This window comes from Protopterus annectens, chromosome 3.part1 (assembly GCF_019279795.1).
Source record: "Protopterus annectens isolate FY-2018-M chromosome 3.part1, PAN1.0, whole genome shotgun sequence".
NCBI lineage: Eukaryota > Metazoa > Chordata > Ceratodontiformes > Protopteridae > Protopterus > Protopterus annectens.
In genome coordinates this window covers 1,030,604,700-1,030,628,714 of record NC_056732.1, presented here as the reverse complement: position 1 = coordinate 1,030,628,714, position 24,015 = coordinate 1,030,604,700, and the positions used below count along the sequence as shown (strand labels likewise).

At 43.3% G+C, this 24,015-nt stretch overlaps 1 protein-coding gene across 1 annotated transcript in view; it reads left to right on the top strand.

The window, feature by feature from the left end:
* The window catches only part of LOC122797744, a 1,403,591-nt gene that overhangs the window by 83,052 nt on the left and 1,296,524 nt on the right, over positions 1-24,015 (top strand). Inside the window, exon 5 of the mRNA XM_044066269.1 lies at positions 22,941-23,004. Within this exon, the coding sequence (XP_043922204.1) occupies positions 22,941-23,004 (64 nt within the window). The remainder of the gene's footprint in view (positions 1-22,940; positions 23,005-24,015) is intronic.

Genomic DNA, 24,015 nt, shown 5'->3' with positions numbered 1-24,015 from the left:
CAGGCACTGGCCTCCCCTCAAATGCCTCAGTCTCAGATGATTAAAATGGCTAATGATCTCTTGACGCTTACCAGGGGCTCTCAGCCACCTCCTTGTAAGAGAGCTAGGGAATTGTCCCCAGAAGATGTTCTTCATGTTTCACTGTTGCAGTCATTACATTTGGGTTATCGGCTTGCAGTAACCCTCAGTCGGCCTTATTAACAAAGCCTTGGGTCCTGCGTTGATTGCTGTCCCTTCTTCCATGACGTCAGGGGTATAAAACATGCAGATGACGCCATTACATCAGTCTTTCTTGCCGTGCAGTAGCAGAAGCAGTTCGCAAGTGCTGGTTGGCCAGCTCCTGAAAATTTCGTTTTCAAGTTTCAGAACCGAAGTCTTCAACTAAAGCTAAGTACCCTGTTGGGGAAACTTTTTTTCTTGCTCCTTACTGATGTCAGTAAAAGGTAATTGCATTACTTGTGGAAAGCAAATACCTCTCAAAGATTTTCATTCGTACTGTATTCCTCTCCTAGGCCCTGTCCACGACGTACCTTGCTATCGGTTTTGTGCCTTATTTAATCGGTGCACTATCCTTCTGTATATTTTCACCTCTAAATATTTCTGTTCAATTATCCAGAAATGTCAGTTAGCCATCCGACTACCGGTACCAGTAAAACGCAAAGATAAAGACAGAGACAGGTTACCTAGGTTCAAAGCTACCGACAACGCTTCTCCTAAGCCAGTTGCCAGTTTGCCGGTACTCAGGTGCTTTTGCAGCCCCTGATGCCCGCTACTTCTGATTCGCAGGCTTCTACTGAGACCCATTTGGAGTCCAGTATGCCATGAGATGCTTCAACTGTGGAACCTGTGGATGTCTCTACTCTTGGATGAGTCCAGAGCCGCTGTGCAGGCACCGGCTTCTGAGGGTGTATTCAGGCCTACGGACTTGTATATTAAACAGACGCCTCCTTCATTTAGGCCTAAACCTCGAACCATGCCTAAGAAACCGATGCCCAGGCTGCATGCTCAGGCCTCTATGCCTAAAAAACAAATAAGAATGGCTGAAGATCTTGTAACTCTAATCAGGGGAAGCCAACCACCCCCTTCTAAGAGACCCAGGACTGAAGTTGTTTATGAATCTTCTGACCAGGATTTTGATTTTTCTGATTCTTCTGATGATTTGGATGTACCCTTATGTACTTATGAGGATTCTGATGCAGAGGGCTCTTCCCTCTGCTTCCCCTCCAGAGGATTTTTCTTTTGGTGAAACCTTGCATACTCTAAGGGAGCATTTTCACTGGGAAAGCCAGGATTTTTCTGATCCAAAAACGAGGCTTAGGGATTTATTACTCCTGCCTCAGCATAGGCCTTTAGCCATACCTCCTGTACTAGACATTGTTGATGCCTTTTCGGAATCTAGTTTGACCCCTGATTCTTTGCTTCCTGCTCCCAGAAAACCTGACAGATATTACAGGGTTCCTGACTCACGCAAGTTCCTTTTTAAAAATCCTATTGCGGATCCAGTTACCATTTCACAGGGACCTAAGGGCATTAAGGCTTCTACTGCTAAAAATCCTACCCCCTTCTGATAGAGACTCCAGGGCGCTGGATAGATGGAGTAAGAAGGTTTACACTTCTGCAACCTTGGCCATTAGGGCTTTAAACTGCCAGTTTCATATGTTAAAGTATCAACAACATATTATTGGATTGCTTAAACAGAAAATTATGTTGATTCCTGACTGTGCTGAAAATAAAGAATTACAGGATTTAACGCATTCTGCTGAACAGGTTGGAAAACGTACTTTGCAATGTGGATTTGATTCATTAGAGGCCTCTTGTAGGGCTGCTGTTACTGGGTCTTTCCTCAGAAGGCATGCTTGGCTTAAGGAGCAATCTTTGCCTCATCATGTTAAAGCTAAACTGTTGGATGCTCCCTTAAATCAGGACTGCCTGTTTGGCAACAAAGCTGAGGAAGTTCTTAAAAAGATGGAAGATAAAGCTAAATCTGTGCAAACTGTTAGATTTCTTACAAGTTCAGCCTCCAAGAGTTAGTAGGCATTGGCCCTCTGAGAATTGGTCATTTTCAGCCCCTTCCAGGTCTTCTCAATCCAAACCCAGACACAACAGAAACCCCAGGTTTCAGTCCCAGGGGACGCACAAGACTAAGCAGTGGGGGGCTTTCCACATCCAAATCTGGTAGTAAGTAAGACTCCCCCCATGGAAAACTGTCTCAATGACTTGCTTTCAAAACTTCCAAGCACTTCCCAACTGAATGCTTCTTTAGGCGGAAAGATTGGTCTGCAGGCAAAAAACTGGGAACTCATTACCCAGGACAAATGGGTTTTAAATAGTGTACCAAGGATACAGATTTCACTTTTCCACACGTTACCAACACCAAGCGGGTAGCCAGATCTTCCCCCAAATCTGTGGGCAGAGGCCCAAAATCAAGTACTCTCCCTCTTAAGCATGGAGGCTATTCAGTTGGTACCAGAAGAGGAAAAGGGACAAGGTTTCTACTCAAGACTTTTCCTGGTAACCAGATTGTACTGCCTAGCTAACGCTAGAGGAGTGGTTTCCAGCTCTGAAATTGTAACTTTATTAGCCTTTTTGGGCTGATTTATATCCCTTTCAACTTTCTGACTTAGAAACGCGTGTGTTTGCACATTTTTCACATTGTGCAGCACTGCAAGGCTACAGTTAAACTATTCCAGGTGCCAGAAAGACTGCTCTTCAAATTTTCCCTTAGAACTAGTTGGTTTCTCAGTAGTAGCACTAAAATCTGAACCCCTGCGACTAGCACTTGCTCTAGAACCTGCTGGAAAGCACTAGGAAGCCTGAAACTGATTCAAGCACTCAGCTGTCCTTGTCAATAAGGACAAATTAATCATAGGCACTAAACAGCCTATAATTGCAAAGTACCTTGCAAAGGTAAGGGAAAACAGCTCTTAAACTTTACAAAAAAGCACCTAAACAGGCATGTCCAAGGGTCAGCTTCCGGTGATTTCTCCTGTCCACCTGGTGAATCTGGGCATACTGGGGTAGTGTGACAACTGCCTCATGTACACAAACAATCCTCTCCTCCTACCATCGAACACTACAACCTGCGAGAGATGCACTTACATAGCCAAACTGGAAGCAAAGCTTTCTCCGGCTAAGATTGTGCTAGACAGTCAAGAGGAGAAGGTTAACACCTGCATTACATCTCAAGCAACTCATAGCCCTTCAGAACCCACACCATCAACACCCACACATAGCAACACTAAACCCACATATGCGGAGGCCCTTAACATTAACCTGCCCAAGCAACAAGGACCTCCGAAGCCGAAACGCAAACAAACACCAGTCACAACCAAAGTGACACATAGCTCACAAACACCAGTGTGCCACCCAACAACAGCCCCTAAGGCAGAACAATGTATCCAACACTTTAGTCATAAGTGACTGTACTCTATAGTCAGGCACACTGATGTCCCACTCACCAGGCTGAACAAGGAGAAAATTAGTCAGCTGCCTGTCGGGTGCCAGGATCCGCCACATAATGCATGCTCTCAAGTCACTCCACAAGAAGTACAGATAGGACTCATTTTCCATGCTGGAGTGAATGACTTGAGACATACCTCCCTGGACTACATGAAGAGAGACATGGAAGAGCTCTTGGATCATGTGACCCAGGCAGGTATGACCCTAGCCCTGAGTAGCATCCTGCCTTTGCCCAGAATGACACCACAGAATAAGGACAAAATGATTGACTTCAACAATTGGTTAAGCTTCTGGTGTCATTCAAAGGGGATCCAGTATTTGTCTGCCTGGGAAGACATGATCGACAAACCACGATGCTTTGCCAGAGATGGTCTGCACCTGTCACCCCTGGGATTCAGGTTACTGGCTAAAGCTCTTGCTACCCCTATAGCGCCTTTTTTAGGCAAGGTTCAAAGGATAAAACCACCACCGTAACAGATACAAGCATGCAAAATCTGAAGGTAATGCTACTCAATGCTAGAAGTCTAAACCTCAAAATGCACTCTCTCGAGGCACTCCTAAAAATGGAGAACATCGATATCTGTGCAGTAACTGAGACCTGGTTCAAGGCTCCAGAGAGCACCCCTGCAATACCAGGCTACAATTCTTACCACACTTTTCAGCCACAAAACCAAGACCGAAACACTAAAGATGGAGGAGTGTCCATATTCACACCTCCAGGCTAGTTGCCCAACACAATGCATCTGAAATTCTCCAGATGCAACTAACACTAGGTAAGACTGCAGTCCAAATTGTAGCTTGCTACAGATCCCCCACCATGCCCCAAAATTCTCACTACACCTTTCTAAACATACTGGAAAATATTAAGATACAACCAAACACCCTAATACTGGGTGATTTCAACTACCCTGCCATTAATTGGGAAAACTACTCGGGTACCAATGCCTTTTCCCAACGGTTCTTGGAATTCATAAATTCCAACGCCCTGGATCAACTAATCCATTGTCCCACCAGGTGCTCCAATATCCTAGACCTGGTCATTACCAACATGGGAGATAGATGCTCCACACCAGTGGTCACCCCCTCATTGGTCAGGTCTGACCATAAGCAAATCATCTTTAGATGCTCCACACCAGTGGTCACCCCCTCATTGGTCAGGTCTGACCATAAGCTAATCACCTTTGACATCCACATCCCACCCCCTAGTAAGGAAACCTCCTTAAAATACTTCTCCAAAGCCAACTTCATGCTACTGAAGTCAGAAGCGACAAACTTCACAACACCCACACAGATGGGATCTGGAAGTTCGACTGCAGAATCCTACACTAAGGCACTCTACGAGCACATCCACTCGTGCATGAATCGTGACATCCCAAATAGAACCATGATGCTCTTCTCCAAAAAAAGGAAGCCAATCTGGTGGTCCCCTGCTATAAATGAGCTATACAACAGAAGGAAGAAACTGTTGCAGAAAAGAGGAAAATCCCAGGATGCAAAAAACTCCCTCACCAGCCCCAGTAAGAAGCTGAGATCCCTCATAAAATCCTCAAAAGCTAGTTACGAAAATAAAATTGCCAAAGATTCCAAAGACAGCCACAAGGCATTCTATAGTTATGTCAAGAATCTAAATGGCAATGCTCAGATCTGCTCTGAGCTATAACAGAATGGCATTAAATATACTGATCCCAAGGATATTGCCAATATCCTGGCAGATCGATTTAGTGCCAACTTCACTCCCTTCTCACCCCCTAAAGGGCCCATCTCAATACCAAAAGATTGCTAAATTCCAATAATCACTGCCACACAGGTAGAAACCGCACTCTCCAAAGCTAAGAATACAGCATCCATGGGACCAGATGACATCCCAGGCTGTGTACTACATGAACTACAAAATAAACTGGCACCTCACCTCAGTGTCATGTTTATTCATAGCCTCCCCTCAGGCTTTGTGCCCACTGAGTGGCGCACAGCTACAGTTATCACGCTCCACAAGGGAGGATCCGCCTTGGATCCCGGGAACTACCGTCCCATCAGTCTGACCAGCCTGATCTGCAAGGGCATGGAACACATTATCATGGAACTTATAAACAAAGATGTTGGCAACCTTCAAACACTGGACCCCACCCAGTTTGGGTTTGTGAAGGGCCGATCTTGCCTCCTGAATGTGATTGACTTCGAATCAGTCTCCAGAGTTGTGGACGAGGTTAAGGTGGTCCACACAGCCTATCTGGACCTTGCCAAGGCCTTCGACACCATCCCCCACTCTGGTATCATAGATAAACTTACTAAGCTGGGCATAAATCCCTACGTCACTCGATGGGTTGCCAATTGGCTTACTGACAGAATCCAGACTGTAAAAGTAACCGACTCCAAATCCAGCTCCAGACAAGTGACAGGGAGTACCTCCGGGTTCAGTCCTGGGACCACTCTTGTTTGGCATCTACTTCTCTGAAGTACAGGCCAACACTAAGGGACTCTGGCTAACAAAGTTTGCAGATGACTGCAAACTGGGAGCCATTATTGAATCCCCAAATGATGTGGATATTCTACAAAAGGGCCTTACAGAAACAGATGCCTGGTGCCAGAGCCATTGGCTCAAGCTTAATGCCAAGAAATGTATAGTTATCCCCTTTGGAAAAAAACATGTACCCATGAATTACCACATAGGTGGCAGGACATTAAACATCGAAAGTGTGATGAGAGACTTAGGGACACAGGTGGACAGTGGTCTCACTTTCGATAACCACATCGCCACAACACTCAGAAAATCCTTCTATGTGGCACACCTCATCACTAAGGGCTTTTCATCCAGAAAAAAGGAGGTCATTGTCCCACTGTAATCATCCCTCATTAGACCCATTATAGAGTATAATGCCCCTATTGGTATGTACCTCACAAGACATCTGCAACAGCTGGAAATGCCACAGAAATACCTCACTAAAAGAATCACAGGCCTAAAGCAGATGCCATATGCTGACTGTCTAAAAAAAAACTCCAGCTATACTCTGTGGCATATCTTCTACTCAGAGGCAATCTCTGCTTAACATACAAGGCCATGTCAAACCCTGAGCTGTTGGACATCCTCCACTTAATGAAATCCCAATCCCTCAGAGCCAACGCACCAGGGATCTAAACCTTGTCATCACAATGAACAAAACATGCTGGAGGGATAGGTTCCTGACCCAGAGACTCCCCATACTCTGGAATAGACTGCCTATACATGTCAAGCAAGAGCGCCTCATTGGCCCTCTTCAAAAGGAACCTTGATGATTGGATGGGAGATAGGAAATTCAACCCGGGGATCATGTCAGTCACCCTGCTAGACAGGGGTCCAGAGAAGTAAATATTGTGTGAAGAAATATCCAGGGAATTGTTATGGCTAGGCTTGCATAGGCCCTAGGGCCGATAGCCTAGTACCAACCTATGAACCTATAAAAGACAATTCATGGCATCCTATCCTGGACCTTTCTACTCTAAACACCTTTCTGGTGATTCCAAAATTCAAGATGATGACTCTTCACCAGCTGCTTCCTGTGCTAGGCAAAGATGTCTGGTCTAGACTTGAGGCATACCTGCCATCCCTATCAGGGAGTCTTGCAGAAGATACCTACGCTTCAAAGCAGGTATATACATGCGCTATCAGTTCTCTGCACTGCCCTTTGGCTTATCTACTGCGCCCAGAGTATTCACAAAGTGCCTAGCTCCAGTCATTGCATTTTGCAGGCAAAGAAATATTCAAATATACCCATACCTGGACGATTGTCTAATTCAGGCAGAAAGCCGGGACATACTTTTGAATCATCTGGCTTTTGTTCACAGGGTGCTGACCTGTCTAGGGTACACCATAAATGAAAAGAAATCACACCTAGTACCCTGTCAACAAATTATATTCCTGGGAGCAAGCTTGAATACAACTTCCCAGATGGCTTTTCTCACGCCAGAGAAACGGAGTAATTTGACAACCTACTTCAAACAAGTGGCCACAAAAACCCAGCTATCTGCAAGGCAAATACTGCAAGCCTTGGGGTTCATGGCCTCCTGCATTCTTCTAATTCCATATGCAAGGCTGCATATGAGAAAACTACAGTGGTATCTCAAAAGCCGATGGTGTCAACATTCTCAGGATCTAGAAGCAATGATTCCCATCATACCTTGCCTACGCCTAGAGTTCCTTTGGTGGGCAGATGTCTGCAGCCAAAACAAGGGACTACCATTCACACTACTCCCTGCTGCCCAAACCTTAACAGACGCATCAGACTATGCATAGGGAGCTCACCTGGCAGGGAAGTGCATTCAGGGCAAATGGAAACAAAGTCAAATGCACCTGCACATGAATCAAAAAGAAATGTTAGCTGTACAGAATCCTCTGACAGCCTTCAAGGACCACATTCTTCCAGTACAACTAATGGTAAAGACGGACAACACCACTGTCAAGTGGTACATAAACAAGCAGAGGGGGTACACATTCTTAACCCCTCTGCAGATTAGCCATGGCATTGTGGAACACGGCCTTGAGCTACCAAGTGAATCTACAAGCTTAATTCCTGCCAGGAAACCTAAATACACTGACAGACAGACTAAGCAAAAACCTCATGGATTCACACAAGTGGAAACTGGAACCAAGGATTTTCAACATGTTGACAAGCAAATGGGTGAGCCCAGATATAAACCTGTTTGCCTCCCCCAGAACCATCAATTGGACAAATTTTGCACAAGGATTCCCCACAAGCTAGCTTGGAAAATGGATGCTCTGTCCTTAGCTGGAAAAACCTATCAGTTTATGCATTTCCTCCTCTGCTCCTCAAAGTACTACTAAAGATGAAACAGGACAAGCTACGGACTATTTTAATTGCACCAGACTGGCCACGCCAGCACTGATGCCCCCTCTTGCGCAGTGTGTCACGCTTTGTCCCATGGCACCTGCCTCAGACTCCTTCCTTGTTGTCTCAACAGGAGAACCAGATTCTGCACCCTCAGATGCAAACCCTTAACCTAGCAGCCTGGCTAATTACGTAATCTCTCTTTTACCATCCCTCAGTAAATCAGTGATGGGTATCATTTTAGAGGCAAGGAGGCCTAGTGCTAGAAAATCTTATGCTGCAGAATGGAAAAGGTTCTGTGCCTGGAACGAATATCAAGGGATGAGCGCAACAACACCCAGTTTACCTAAGTTTCTACAATACTTTACTGAGATGCTTCATAAGGGCTTGTCCTTTTCCTCCATCAAAATTCATGCCTCAGCCATTTCAGTTCATTATACCACAGAGTCCTCCCTTCTACTCTCACCCACTGCTCAAGTAGGTCCCCAGAGGGGCCAAAATTTTAAGGTCACCCAGGAGAGCTCCAACTCCAGTCTGGGACCTTAACTTTGTCTTGGAGAAACTCTCTTCCTGCTTTCGAGCCAGCTGCTACTGCAGATTTAAAATTCCGTTCTTGGAAAACAGCTTTCCTTTTAGCAATCATTTCAGCAAGAAGGGTATCTGAATTACAGGCCCTTATGGCAGTGAAGGTGGTATCCAGTGTGGCTCTTAATCAGTCCATTCATTTGCCTACCTTCTTTCCTTACCAACAGAACAAAGGGGAATGGATACTGCACTCCTTAGATGTGCACAGACAACTTCGATTCTACTGGTGGCATTTGCTGCAAGGACAGAGGGGGAACGCTATTTCAAAGCAAACCATTTCAAAATGGGTAGGCCACTGCATTCATTTCTGCTATAAGTACCATGGAAAACCTACCCCACAGGGCATCAGACCCCATTCAACCAGGGCTGCATTTACCTCTATAGCCTTTCTCAGAGGCGTCCCTACCAGGGACCTCCTAGAAGCTACTACCTGGAGTTCTGTACATACTTTCACCAAGCAGTATCATTTGCCAGTTTTCTCTAAATCCAGAGCTGGCTTTGCCACTGCAGTCTTGCAGGGCCTTATAGCTGGTCCTAATTCTATTTAAACTCCTCCTCCCAACCTTAGGGAATCTACCCAAATGTCATGACTGCAACAGTGAAACACGAACATAGTATATTTGTGTACACTTACCATAAATGTAGATGTTCGAGTGTATTCACTGTTGCAGTCCTGGTTACCCTTCCTCCAGCCCCCTTTTTTCTTTTGGCTATACCTCTACTTTCCCTTACTATGCTCAAAAGCTTTTTGGTGTATTTGCTTTTTTGTTGGAGGTATATCCTTTTATTTATAAATTTAATTGCTTCCCATTTGGGGGGCACCTGACATCTGGGGCAAGAAAAACTGATGTAATGGTGTCGGCTGCATGTTTTATACCTTTGATGACCTGACGTCATGGAAGAAGGGACAGCAACTGACGCAGGACCCAAGACTTTAAGCAGGCTGAGGGCTACTGCAAGCAGATAACCCAAATGTAATGACTGCAACAGTGAATAAACTCTAACATCTACATTTATTGTAAGTGTACACAACTGTACTTTTTGTCTGCCTCAGACTCTGAGGTTTCCAGCAACTCCGCTGACCAAGAAGAAAACTCTCAACTTTTTTTCTGGTTTTGAGGATGCTGATTCAGAAGACTCCATCCCTTCTGCCTCCCTTCCAGAAGATTTTTCTTTTAGAGATGCTCTGAATATTCTTAGGAAACATTTCAAATGGGAAAGTTAGGACTACCCTCCATCTAAGAAACGGATTAGGGAATTCTTGGCTTTGCCACAGCATAAACCTTTGGCTAGCCCTCCGGTTTTGGAAGTTGATGTTTTCATGGAGAATTCTTTGACTCCTAACTCTGTTCCTCCTGCTCCCAGAAAGTCTGACTGGTATTAGAGTTCCTGATTCTCATCAATTGCTTTAAAAGAATCCTACTGCTGATCCAGAGATTATTTCTTCGGGCTCTAAAGGTGTTAAAGCCAAAGTTGCTAAAAATCCTGTTCCTTCTGACAGGGAATCTAGGGCCTTTGATAAATTGGGTAAAAAGGTCTATACTTCCACCCTGGCTATTGGGTCTGTTAATTGTCTTTTTCATATGCTTAAGTATCAGCAGCATACTTTGGAGGCTATTAAGGCTAAAATTGCTGGTGTTCCTTCCCTGATGGAGAGTAAGGACATGCATGATTTATTGAATTCTGCCACTTGCAATTGGTTCTGTCATTAGAAGACATGCTTGGCTCAGGGAACAGCCCCTTTGTGAACCTGTCAAATCTAAATTACTAGATGTGCCTTTGCACAAGGACAGTCTTTTTGGTAGCAAAACAGAAGAGGTGTTGAAAAAGTTGGAGGATAAGGCCAAATCTATGCAAACTGTTAAGGACTTCCTGCAAGTTCAGCCTCCTTGTTTTAGTAGACATTACCCTTCTAAGAATTTGACTTTTCCTAACCCTGGTAAACAGGGTCACACTTGGCCTAGGGGTTACAGGTCTTCTAGGGGACAGACTTGCACCCCTCAAAAGGCTAAGCACTGGCAGGCTTCCTCTTTAAAATCGGGGAGTTCTAAGCAAACTTCCCAAAGCAAGCATTCCCAATGTCTCCGGCCTGAGTCTACATGCCCAGGGTTTCCTTTGGGGGGAAGGTTAGCTATTTTTGCAGATGTCTGGTACACCATCACAGACGACAAATGGGTGCTCAAAATAGCATCCTAAGGCTACAAGTTCTCCTTTCACACCTTCCCTGTCCCCCAAGGATACCCAGATATTCCCCCACGTCAAAGAGCAGAAGCAGAAAAACAAGTCTCTTCTTTGCCTACAGATAGGCCAGGGTTTCTACCCGAGACTTTTCCTGGTTCCCAAAAAAGGGGGCACCTGGTGCCCTGTTCTGGATTTCTCCATTCTAAACTCTTTTCTGTCTATTTCCAAGTTCAAAATGCTCACTCTTCAGCAGTTGTTGCCAATGCTGGCCAAGGATTCTGGCTGGTGACTTTGGATCTCAAAGAAGCTTATCTGCACATCCCAATAAGGGAAAGCTGCAGGCGGTTCCTACGCTTCAGAACGGGGAACAGGCACTTCCAATTCTGCACTTCCCTTTGGCTTATCTACTGCTCCCAGAGTTTTTACAAAATGCCTAGCTCCAGTCATTGCTTTTTGCAGGCAAAGAAGCATTCAGATTTACCCTTACATGGACAATTGTCTTATTTAGGCAAACTCTCCAGAGCAACTTCTAAAGGATTTGGACTTTGTAAAGAACCTTCTCACCTCTTTGGGCTACACTATCAACGAAAAGAAGTCAAAATTGGTACCTACCAGGGAGATTGTATTCCTGGGAGCGAGTCTGAACAGATAGTATTCCTACCTTAAGAAAAACAAATGGATCTTTCAAATTACTTCAAGAATTTGGCGAGCATGACCTAGCTCTCTGCAAGGCAATTCCTGCAAGCCCTGGGATTCATGGTTTCATGTATTCTGATGATTCCATATGCCAGACTGCATATGAGGAAAATACAGTGGTACCTCAAAAACCTTTGGTGTCAACACACACAGGATTTAGACTTAGTACTTCCTCTGATTCCCTGCCTGCAGACGGAGTTCCTTTGGTGGGCGATCGCCTGTGCACAGAACAAAGGCCTGCCTTTCTAGCCACCTCTTGTCAGCCAGACTCTCGCCACAAATGCCATGGACTACGCTTGGGGAGCACATGTAGAGAGCAGATGCATTCAGGGGATTTTGAACTATCAAAAGGCTCATTTGCACATAAATCTGAAGGAATTGATGGCAGTCCAGCAGGCCTTGAGGGCTTTCAAGCATCTTCTCCCTCCTTGTACTGTTCTAGTTAGGACAGACAGACCACCACAATCATGTGGTACATCAGCAAGCAGGAAGGGACTCACTCTAACCCCCTGGGCAGACAAAGCCTGATACTGTGGTCCATAGCAGCTTCCATGGGCATTCATCTGATAGCACACTTTCTTCCAGGAAGGCTCAATACCTTAGCAGACCAGTTGAGCAGGCAGCAGGTCCTGGATCCTCACTAGTGGCAACTAAACAAGACCATCTTCTATCGCATCATTTAGCGTTAGTGCACTCCCCAGGTGGATCTCTTCTCATCTCAGCCCAACCACCTTCTTACAACTTTTTGCACCAGGGATCATCACGACAAAGCTTGGAAAGTGGATGCTCTGTCCTTCCCCTGGTCACAGCTCTTGATCTATGCATTCCCTCTGCCTCTTCTTCCCAGAGTGCTGTTAAAGATAAGGGACAAAAAACCAAGGGCCATCATAGCTCCAGACTGGCCCAGGCAACATTGGTATCCACTACTTCACAGTCTCTCCCAGTCTCAGCCTTGGCATCTTCCTCTGATACCAGATTTCTTGGTTCAGGAGGGGGGAAAAATTCTGTATCCTCATCTTCAGACTCTGCATTTGGCAGCCTGGCTCATAATTTAAACCTTTCCCAACAGGTGGTTGAGGTCCTTCGTGAGGCCAGGAGGCCTAGCACGAGTAAATCTTACACAGATAAGTGGAAAATAGTCTCCTTTTGGATGCAGACTAGAGGGGAAGACCCTTCTCAACCTACTCTTCCTCTTATTCGCGACTGGCAGGCTTGCTTAATGGTGAACTTTCCTTTTCTTTTATCAAGATTCATGCTTCAGCTATTTCTGCTCATTGTTCCTTTGAGCAACCCATTTTCTCTCATCCCTTGATGAAACAGTTCCTCAGGGGAGCTAGCAATTTAAAGCCTCCCAGGAGGGCACCTACTCCTGCTTGGGATCTTAATTTTGTATTTGAGAAACTTACTCTGCCTCCTTTTGAACCAGCTGTCTCAGCAGATTTGAAGTTTCTCTCCTGGAAAACTGCCTTTCCTTTGGCTATTACTTCAGCTAGAAGAGTTTCTGAGCTGCAGGGCTTAATGGCAGTAGAGCATTTTATCATCTTCCATGTGGATCGGGTTTCTCTTTGAACTAATCCCTCCTTTATGCCTAAGGTGGTTTCTATCCTGACTCTTAACCAGTCTATCCACCTGCCTACCTTCTTTCCTAATACTCAGAATAAAGGGGAGAAGTTACTGCATTCTCTGGATGTGCATACACAGCTTAGAGTTTACCTGGATAGGACTAAACCTTTTTGAAAGTCGGATCAGTTGTTGGTCAGTTTTGCTCCTGGAGCTCCGGGCAAAGCTATTTCTAAACAGACCATTTCTAAGTGGATTGCTCATTGTATTCACTTTTGTTACTTACAGCATGGCAAGGTTCTTCCACAGAGTATTAGGACCCATTCTACTAGAGCAGCCTCTACCTCAGCCGCTTTTTTAAGAGGTATACCTACTAAGGACATCCTGGAAGCAGCTACTTTGACTTCTGTCCACACTTTCACTAAACATTACAATTTACCCTTGTTTTCTAAGTCCAGGGCTGGTTTTGCCACTGCAGTGTTGCAGGGCATCTTTATCAACCCTTAGAGTGGGTGTTCCTCCTCCCTTTTATTTTTTTCCTGGGCTTTGGGAATCGCCCCATTTTTTTAACGACTGCAACAGTGAAACACAATGAACATAGTACAGTTATATATACTTAACATAAATGTAGATGTTAGAGTGTATTCACTGTTGCAGTCCTCGTCTTCCCCTCTTCCATCCCCCTTTTTTCCTAGGGCACAAACTGGATTTTTCTTTTCCTGGTCTAATCTGTTTTGGGGGCTCCTGACAGTTAAGGCAGAAAAAAACTGAGGAAATGGTGTCAGCTGCCTTCCTTTGTACCTAACGTCATACTTAAACCGAAGGCAGCTGACGTCATATACCAAGGACTTTGGTATTCTGGCTGACTGTGGGCTACTGGGAGCTGGATAACCCATTTTGTAAGGACTGCAACAGTGAATACACTCTAACATCTACATTTATGGTAAGTGTACACAACTGTACTTTCCTTCTAGGATTAAATCGCATTCCACAAGGTTGGTGTCAACTTCTGTAGCTTTCCATGGATGACATTTACGCAGCAGCAACATGGGCCTCTTCTCATACCTTTATCGCACATTACAAATTGGACATGGTGTCCAGGGGAAGAGCTTCCTTTGGTTGAGTGGTACTCAGGAGCATTCTTCCATAAGGCTTTCCAGGAAACAAGGTAGTTAGGGACTCTGTCTCATACATAAGGGATTAATGAGGATTAACAACATCAGGTAAAGAAGTTGTCTTACCATAATGTTCAAGGCTCCAGAGAGCACCCCTGCACTACCAGGCTATAACTAGTGCCACACTTTTCAGCCATGTAACCTGGACCAGAACACCAAAGGCAGAGCGGTGTCCATATTCATTAAGGATATCCACACCTCCAGGCTAGTTGCTCAGCATAATGCAGTCGAGGTTATCCAAGTGCAACTAATTCTGGGCAAAACTGCAATCCAAATTGTAGCTTGCTACAGATCTCCCACCATGCCCCAGGATTTCCACTCTTTTCTTGATGTACTGGAAAATATTAGGGTTCAACCAAACACCCTAATAATGGGCGATTTCAAATAGCCTACCATTAACTGGGAAAACTACTCGTGTACCAACTCCTTCGCTCAACGCTTTCTAGAATTCATAAACTCCAATGCCCTGGATCAACTTATCCACACCCCGACCAAGGGCGTCAATATCCTAGATCTAGTCATTACCAATGTGAGTGACCAGTGTTCCACACCTGAAGTTCAACGCCTCATTGGTCCTATCCGACCATAAGCTAATTATCCTAGATATCCACATCCTGCCCCCACCGTCACATATCGCCTACTCAGAGGTGATCTCTGCCTAACATACAAAGCTATATCAAACCCAGAGCTGTTGGACATGCTTCACTTAAAGAAATCCCAATCCTTCTGAGCTACACGCTCTAGGGACCTAAACCTTGTCACCACAATAAACAGAATATGCCAGAAGGATGGATTCCTGTCCCAGAGACTTCCCATACTCTGGAATAAACTACTTATCTATATCAAACAAAGCTCCTCATTAGCACTCTTCAAGAAAAAATCTTGATGATTGGATGGGAAATAGGAAATTCACCCCGGGGATCACCTCTGTGGCTCTGCTCAACAGTGGCATAGGAAAATAATGTTCTTGGGTGGCAAAAGCCAGGGTACCTTTTTGGCTGGGCTTGTATAGGCCCCCAGGGCCGATAGCCTAGTACACCTGCCTATGAACCACCCATTAAGGAAACCATGGTAAAAAATGTCTCCAAAGCCAACTTCATGCTTCTTAAGACAGAAGTGGTGAACTTCATGACACCCATGCAGATGGACAATACAGTTAGTTATGACTACTGAATCCTACACAATTGCACTTTATAAGCACTTACATGAGTGCATGGATCGGACTATCCCAAACAGAACCAAGATGCTACTCTCCAAAAAAAAAAAAAAAAAAGGAAGCCAATCTGGTGGTCCCCTGCCATAAACAAACTGTACAACAGAAGGAAGAAACTGTTGCAAAAGAGAGTAAGATCCCATGAGTGGAGGAGCTCCCTGGTCAGCCTCAGTAAGAAGCTGCGATCCCTGATAAAATCCTCCAAAGCTAGTTATGAAAACAAAATCGCTACTGATTCTAAAGACAACCACAAAGCATTCTGTAGCTATGTCAAGAATCTCAATGGCAACACTCAGATCTGCTCTGAGTTACAGCACAAAGGCACTAAATATACAGCCCCAACTGATATTGCCAAAATCCTGGCAGATAGGTTCAGTGCTAACTTTACCTCCCTCTCACCCCCTAAAGAGCCCATCTCTATACTGGAAGAATGCAAAGTTCCTGTAATCACGGCTGCACAGGTAAAAACCACACTCTCCAAAGCCAAGAACACCGCATCCTTGGGACCAGAGAACATACCAGGCTGCGTTCTACATGAACTACAGAACGAACTGGCACCCCACCCAAGTACCATGTTCAGTCATAGCCTCACCTCAGGCTTTGTGCCTGCTGAATGGTGCACAGCGACAGTTATCCCACTCCACAAGGGAGGAGCCACCACAGACCTAGGGAACTACCGCCCCATTAGCCTGACGAGCCTGGTCTGCAAGGCCATGGAACGTATCATCACGGAACTTATAAACAAAGACATTGGTAATCTCCAAACTCTGGACCCCACCCAGTTCGGGTTTGTAAAAGGCAGATCATGTCTCCTAAACCTGATAGACTTCTTTGAAGCAGTCACGAAAGCTGTAGACAAGGGTAAGGTGGTTCATACAGCATATCTAGATCTTGCCACGTCTTTCGACACCATCCCCCACTCTGGAATTATAGATAAACTCACTAAACTAGGTATAAATCCCTATGTCACAAGATGGGTTGCCAACTGACTCACTGACAGAACCCACACTGTGAAAGTAGCAGACTCCAAATTCAACTTCAGACCAGTGACAAGTGGAGTACCACAGGGTTCCATCCTGGGTCCTCTCCTGTTTGGTATCTACTTCTCTGAAGTGCAGGCTAACACAGAAGGTCTTTGGCTAAAGAAGTTCACAGATGACTGCAAACTAGGAGCCATAATCGAAACACCTAACGATGTGGACATCCTACAAAAGGGCCTCACTGAGACAGATGCCAGGTGTCAAAGCCATGGCCTCAAGCTCAATGCCAAAAAGTGCATTGTGATCCCCTTTGGTAAAAACTCTGTACCCATGAACTACAACATAGGCGGTAGTATACTTAAGACAGAAAGTGTGGTAAGAGTCCTTGGGACACGTGGACAGTAGTCTCTCCCACGTGGACAGTAGTCTCTCCTTTGATAATCACATCGCCACAGTAGTCAGGAAATACTTCTACGTGGCACACATCATCACAAAAGGTTTCTCATCCAGAAAAAAAAGAGGTCATTGTTCCCGTCTACTCATCACTCATTAGACCCATTATAGAGTACAACGCCCCTTTTAGTATGTACCTCACAAGACCTCTACAACAACTGGAAAGGCCGGAGAAATACCTCACAAAGAGGATTACCAGCCTCAAACAGATGCCCTACGCAAACAGTCTCCAAAAACTCCAGCTTTACTCTCTCGCATTTCGCCTACTCAGAGGTGATCTCTGCCTAACATACAAAGCTATGTCAAACCCAGAACTGTTGGACATGCTCCACCCCAATCCCTCCAAGCTACATGCTCTAGGGTTCTAAAGCTTGGCACCACAATAAACAGAACATGCCGGAGGGATAGATTCCTTTCCCAGAGACTTCCCATACGCTGGAATAAACTACCTATCTATATCAAACAAAGCTCCTCATTAGCACTCTTTAAGAAAAATCTTGATGATTGGATGGGAAATAGGAAATTCACCCTGGGGATCACCTCTGTGGCTCTGCTCGACAGTGACACAGGAAAATAATTTTCTTGGGTGGCAAAAGCCCAGGGTACCTTTTTGGCTGGGCTTGTATAGGCCCCAGGGCCGATAGCCTCGTACCTACCTATGAACCCTGTGTTGTTCATCTTAATTCATTCATTACAACCCCCCCCTCCTAAGACTCTTCGAGGTTCGTTTTATGGTCCCTTATTCCTGACAAGGACGTTGCTCAGAGAAAGCCTCCTGTTTCTCTAATCTGTCCTGTCTTCTGGGCAAACTTGATCTGAGGTAATATGGCGAGGGGCACTATGTGTAAGGCTTAGCTCGAGAGTTTTTTCTGGCTGGCATGGGCTTGGTAAAACGACCGAGTCATAACCGAGGAGCGGTTCCGAACCCATAGATAATGAATGAAGATGAACAACACAGATGGAACGTTATGGTATGACATAACTACTTTTTTTATTCATTATTGCAGTGGTCTAGAACTCTGTGATTTTTGCTACCTGGATTAGCTATTAGCTTTTCACAGAGCATGAAACCGCTCTTAGACAAGAAACATGTTTCCCTTTTCAAACTTAAAAGTAAGTCATTTTACCAGAATTTTCAGCTGCTTTGGCCTGAAATTGTTTTTGGATTATTTGAAGTGGAAGGTATGTATCTTTTTGTGGGATCACTGTGTAATAACTCACAATACATTTTGTTCAAGGCGAGAGAAATGCTCAAATTGAGTTTTATGGTGAAAGGCCATCCTGACAGTACTATTTATGCAGGCTTCAAATGAGATCCCAGTATTTATTTTTTTTGACCAACTACTACCATCAATTATTCGGAAGCAGTTTTGTTTATCTGATGTCCATTTCCCCTCTAGTGATTCTGGACAGAATGAATGAATGGATATGATGGAGTTATCCAAAGGGGAGATTTCCCATCTACATGCACATGTGAAAATGTGCTGCTCAGCTTGCTCATGCTAGGGTGAAATCAACAAAGATATTTTTATGCTGCCGTGATTTAGCAAGTTTAAATTACTTAAGTGCTTACCTGACTTGATGATCTGATCTGTACGCCCAGAGGATTTAATAAATACGTCTAATAAAAAGGCTTTGGTGGTGTACCAGGACCTGATATAAGGTGTGGAATTCCGTAGGTAATGTACCGTCTGCAGCCGAGATGTGGGAAATTCACCACTACTAGTGGACAATATAAACAAGATTTCTAAATTGGTTTATCTGGATAATCGACATTTGTTAATCAGGTATGCCTGTTGGTACCACGATCCCTTTTCAAAGGTGACAGAGCAGTGTCTGGTTAAGTGACTTGTATAAGGCCATACAGTGAGAAGTGAGGTAATCAGTCCCTATACAACAGGAACTACACATCACAGCTGTAATCTTGTGTACTTGTAAAAGTCAGATGAAAATTGACAGGCTTTATGGAACAATCTATTGAGAAGACTTGAAAGATGGAAACTGAGCTTTTTTGGGCCATTGCAGTTAGTCTCCCTGAATTCTTATGTGACTGCAGCTAAACATAATTTGGCAACTTTGAGACAGAGTTAGAGCTATTAGTTGTAGTTACAAGAATAAAGGGGAAACCTGCAGTGTGCAGTCTGTACAGTGGGGATCTGAGATATCCTTTACCTGCTGTACTGTAATCTCTGAGTGTATGTATAATTAAAAAGGGGGTGCAGGTGGTGGGCTTGCCCCTTGGAAAAAATGTTTTTATTTTTTGCTTTTTGATTTGACATTCTGGATGTCGCTGTTTACACTCCACATTTAGAATGATTTAATGACTTGAATCTGTAATGGTCTACCATGCCTGTAGATTGACTTGATGTAGAGTGATTTCATAGCGTCTTTCTCTATGCTGGACCTAAAGAGGTTACCTCAGACACTGTTCTCTTTTTTCCTTGTAAACGTAATGAAAATAAAATCTCTTAACTGTTGTAGAAACAAGGCAAGATATTAAGAGGAAGCATGACTTTTTTCCATCTTCAGACACTTACTGCTAACCTCAGTCAGTATACTGTACGTGGTATTTCTGTCTGCAGTAAACAATCATGGAAAAAGTTGCTTTGTTGGCTATTAGTAATGTGAAATTCTCTGTTTGGTAAAGGAAACAAGGATTTTTTTTCTTTTTGACACTCCTGATAGGAGCATGAAACTAATGGGGAATTACTCATTTTAATACTTTATAAAAACGATAAAATTCTTAAGTATGGGTTGTCTTAAGACTGCACAGAACTCATCTACGTGACCTCAAAGTTTAACTAGGTGCTGTACCTGAAAAGTGTGTGTGTGGAGTCATTTTTCTTAGTTTTCACATAGTTACCTAGCTATTTTTGTATTGGCTTTGGTATTTTTTCTACCATTTTAGTTGTTTTCAGCTGATGCTACCATGGCTGATAATACTGGTTACACTTGAGCCATTCCGAGCTGTTCTGATTTGTTTAGAACTCTTGTATTTTAACACTGCCTTGAAAGAATCTGCTCGGCCAGGGGTGGCGACCATTTTAGAACCATTTGTGAGTCCTCTAAGTAAAAGTGTGGTTGATAACTGGTTCTGAGTGGTTTACAGTACTTGATATTTTGATTACACCTTGTTTTTGATTCTTTTTTTCTTTTGTTAGATTTATTGCAAGGTGCTTCACTTAAACAGCAGTGCAGTAGTAGTATTTTCATAGGGGGTAGTATGTGCAACTATAATTCTCTTGCACTATAGGAAGGGTACTTTAGAATTTTGAGTTAATTATCCATTTCCAGTCTGTCTAAACTGTTTGCAAAGTTGCTTAAGTTATCTCCTTAGCTATGATTTACACAGACTTGAGTACCTGTTACACTAAGAAGCAAAAGCTTAGGCTGAACATGAAAATAAGCTTCCACAGCTATCATTTTTCCAAGACCCTTTTTATAGCCTCACTTTAAATATAGCAGCACTGGTCATTCATGGAGCATTAATGCGCATACATCTTCTAAAGCCAAAGGGACTCTGAGAGGTGTAAATAGTTAAACCGGAGCATCCTTCTCTCAACCAACTACATGCAGTAAGTTCAGCGCTGGTTTTTATCCACTTGCACCTATGCAACATCCAGAGAATATAAAACTCTAAGCCACATTATGCTAATATTAAAAATCTTTACCTAAGCCTCTTTGAACACCAGTGTGTAGGCATCAGCCTAAATCCTCAAGTTTATCTCCTGCATTCTACTCAGCATCAGCAGTTCATATCCAGCATTCAGCTCACTCTGAAACTATAGGAAATGTAGAAACTAAGAGAGGTTACATAACTAGGACACAGAAGCCCTTAAAGCAGCAAGATTAAACTAGTTAATCTGGCAGTGTTCTAGTCCTAGGTCCTAGCTTCATTGTTAGACATGAGCATTTCACTCACCAGGCAAAGAAAAGACAGAAAAATTGTTGTTTGACTCTCAGGTGTCAGGATGCACATCACTAAAGCCCTTTGAGTGCTGTCACCCTAGGTACACATACAATGTAATTGTACACGTGGGAGTGAATGACGCAGTTCCCTAGATAATGTTAAGGACATGAATAAGTTCTCCGAATATGCATCAGGAAAGCGAGTGAAACTAATACCAAGTAAAAACCTAAACCTCACCAAGTGTGCTGTTACCTCAATACAAACAAAAGACAACCGGCTTTAATTATTGGCTTAAATACTGGTGTAATTTCTGTTGGGATCAGGTATACATCAGCCATCGATGAGGTGTATAACAAACCCAGGTGCTTTGCTAGAGATGGTCTGCATCCCTCTCTTGCCTTCTGTGTATTGGTTAAAACTTTACTTCTTCATAGTGCCTCTTTGGACAAGGTCAGTAGCCTCAAATTACCCACATAGTCTACCATTATCAAAATATTAAAAAACTGCTTGTAACATAAACAAAATGTTACACTCTCTACAGGCATTCCTAACTCTATGTATGTAGCTACTGAAATGTGGTTTCAGAACCGTGAAAAGCACTCTCCTTCAGACCCGGTGCCAAATTGGGTCTTGTAGCTGATGGGGGTGTGTCTTACTTTCTAAGAAATTATTTCAGCCCCTGATTTGTAATGCAGGATAATGACCTAAAAGTCTTATACATTCCTATGATAAATACCATCACATAGTGGCCAACTGCCACACCCTCTCTTGGACACCAGTAGACTTTGAGGCTTACCTTAATAAATTACATCCCTTTCCATTGAACCTAATATTCTTTTGGCTGACGTCAGTTATTCCCCATTAACTAGGGGCCCTACACCACCAAAAACAAGTATGCAGAGAGATTTCTGGATTTCATTAATACAAACTCCTTGGACCATCTAGCCCAAATTCCAGTGAGGGCTGTAAAAGGTGAGACCTGCTTCTTCCAAATATAGCTGCCTATGTTCAGAGCCCAATTTTACCAACATGCTGGTCAATTTTGACCATTGTGCAGTAACATTACTGTAGGTTGAGACCTGTGTCACCACAGAACTCGTCCATCTTCAGAGACTATTGTAACACAGATCTGTACCAGTTAGTTGATGACATGCAGAAAGTCCGACACCTTTCTCACCTAGGTAACTCCGCTCTTAATTTTCTTAATGTACTTAAAGTTGGTCCAGAACTGTAAAATAATGAGGGAGCAGTGGATTGTGGGATGAAGAGTAGCTGTCTGGGAAGTTTTTTTTTTTTTTTTGCAGAGTGGTCCAACAGGAGCTGGATGTCTGCTCCAAGAGCCATCATTTTGGTGACGAACCATAGCTTGTATATATTCATGAACTTGACTTAAGAGGTTTGAATTCTCTCACTTCTCTGCAGTTTTGGAATTCATTGTCTGTAGACCTCTGCATCTTCTAATGACAGGCTTTACTAACCTTGTAGTATTTTTACTTGAATGCCTACTTAGATCTTTGGCTGATAACTGAAAAGGTAAGGTTTATCTCCATTTCTGTTATGGATGTTGCTGTTAGGTACTACTGCAGTTCAGAGGGACACATTTTTGACTGAGTCTTTGGACAGTGAGACTGAGAAACTGTCAGTGTCAGCAGTTAGTATGTGCCCCATGAAATTGATGTCTCACATGAAGATGACTGGCCGCCTTGAACACTATTTTGTCACTTTTACTGCTGTTCATAGGACTAAGGTTTGTCCAACATTCCTTGCCTGATCTGTACTTTTTCATTAGTATGGAAACTTAATTTAGCTTATTCTAAATTGCCTGTGATTCTGTGCTAACATTGCTTGAAATTGTTTTGTTAGATTGAGCATCATATACTAAATTGAGACATTTTTATTTTCTTTAAGGAGCCTGAAGAATTTGTAGTGTACATTCACTTTCATGCACCGCAGAGGTATCTCCCCAATTCAGGTAATTTAGCTGCCTTAAACTGCTTCTGTTTTTGCATACTAGATTGTATTTATGCTGTTCTAGACAGCCATGTTTTATCAATAATTTCTGTTAACGTAACAAAAGAACAACGCAAGAAACTGCTTTGAGGTTATGAAGTCATACAAATATTATTTTAATCACTTTTTTATATATTAATTTTGAAATCATTGATTTTGCTCTTTGTGGTTAGAGTAAACTGAATCACATTTGCAGTCACCATTTGCATCCCAAGCTGCCATAAATAAATGGCCATTAACTCCTGTAGCATCCGCGCGGGGGGTGAGCCATTTGAGTTGCTTTGAACAAAGTCCTTTCTAACATATGTTCGACATAGAAGAAATTGGTGCTAGTGGCTTCAGTGTATAGCATCTTTTTCTCCATTATTTTTATTCCCTAACTTTGTACAACAAATCGTGACTAATGTGAGCTTATCTTGTAAGCTAGTATTGTTAACTGTTGCTTTTCCTGTATCACTTCTTTATAACCAGGAATGTAGAAAATGCTCAGAAGCCTTGATTTTCTTTGTATTTAAATCTGGGGATGGCGATTTTTTTCTGTTCTGCTTAATTGTTCAGGTTGATATCTTCTTCAGGGATGTTAGACTGCTTATATTACTTGTTACCAAACCTATGCAGTGTTTTGTTTTTCTACATTGCCTTTTCCCCATAATGTAACAGTTCGTTCATTCTTAAGTCACATTCATTTATCAAGCATATATTGTTTGGTAGCAGAATGCATTGAAAAATGGAGGAACAGTGTAAGGTAAGTCAGGTTACAAAACTATTGCAAAAAGCATCTAGTTAAGTTAACTAAAAAGTTTGAGAGCTGCTTTTGTGTCTTCATTTGAAATCTCTAGTTGGTCTTGAGTTGAGATAAAAGTACTATGCATATGCATCTTCAGTGCAGCAGATAACATAGGCATATTACATATATATATATATATATATATATATATATATATATATATATATATATATACATCTATATATA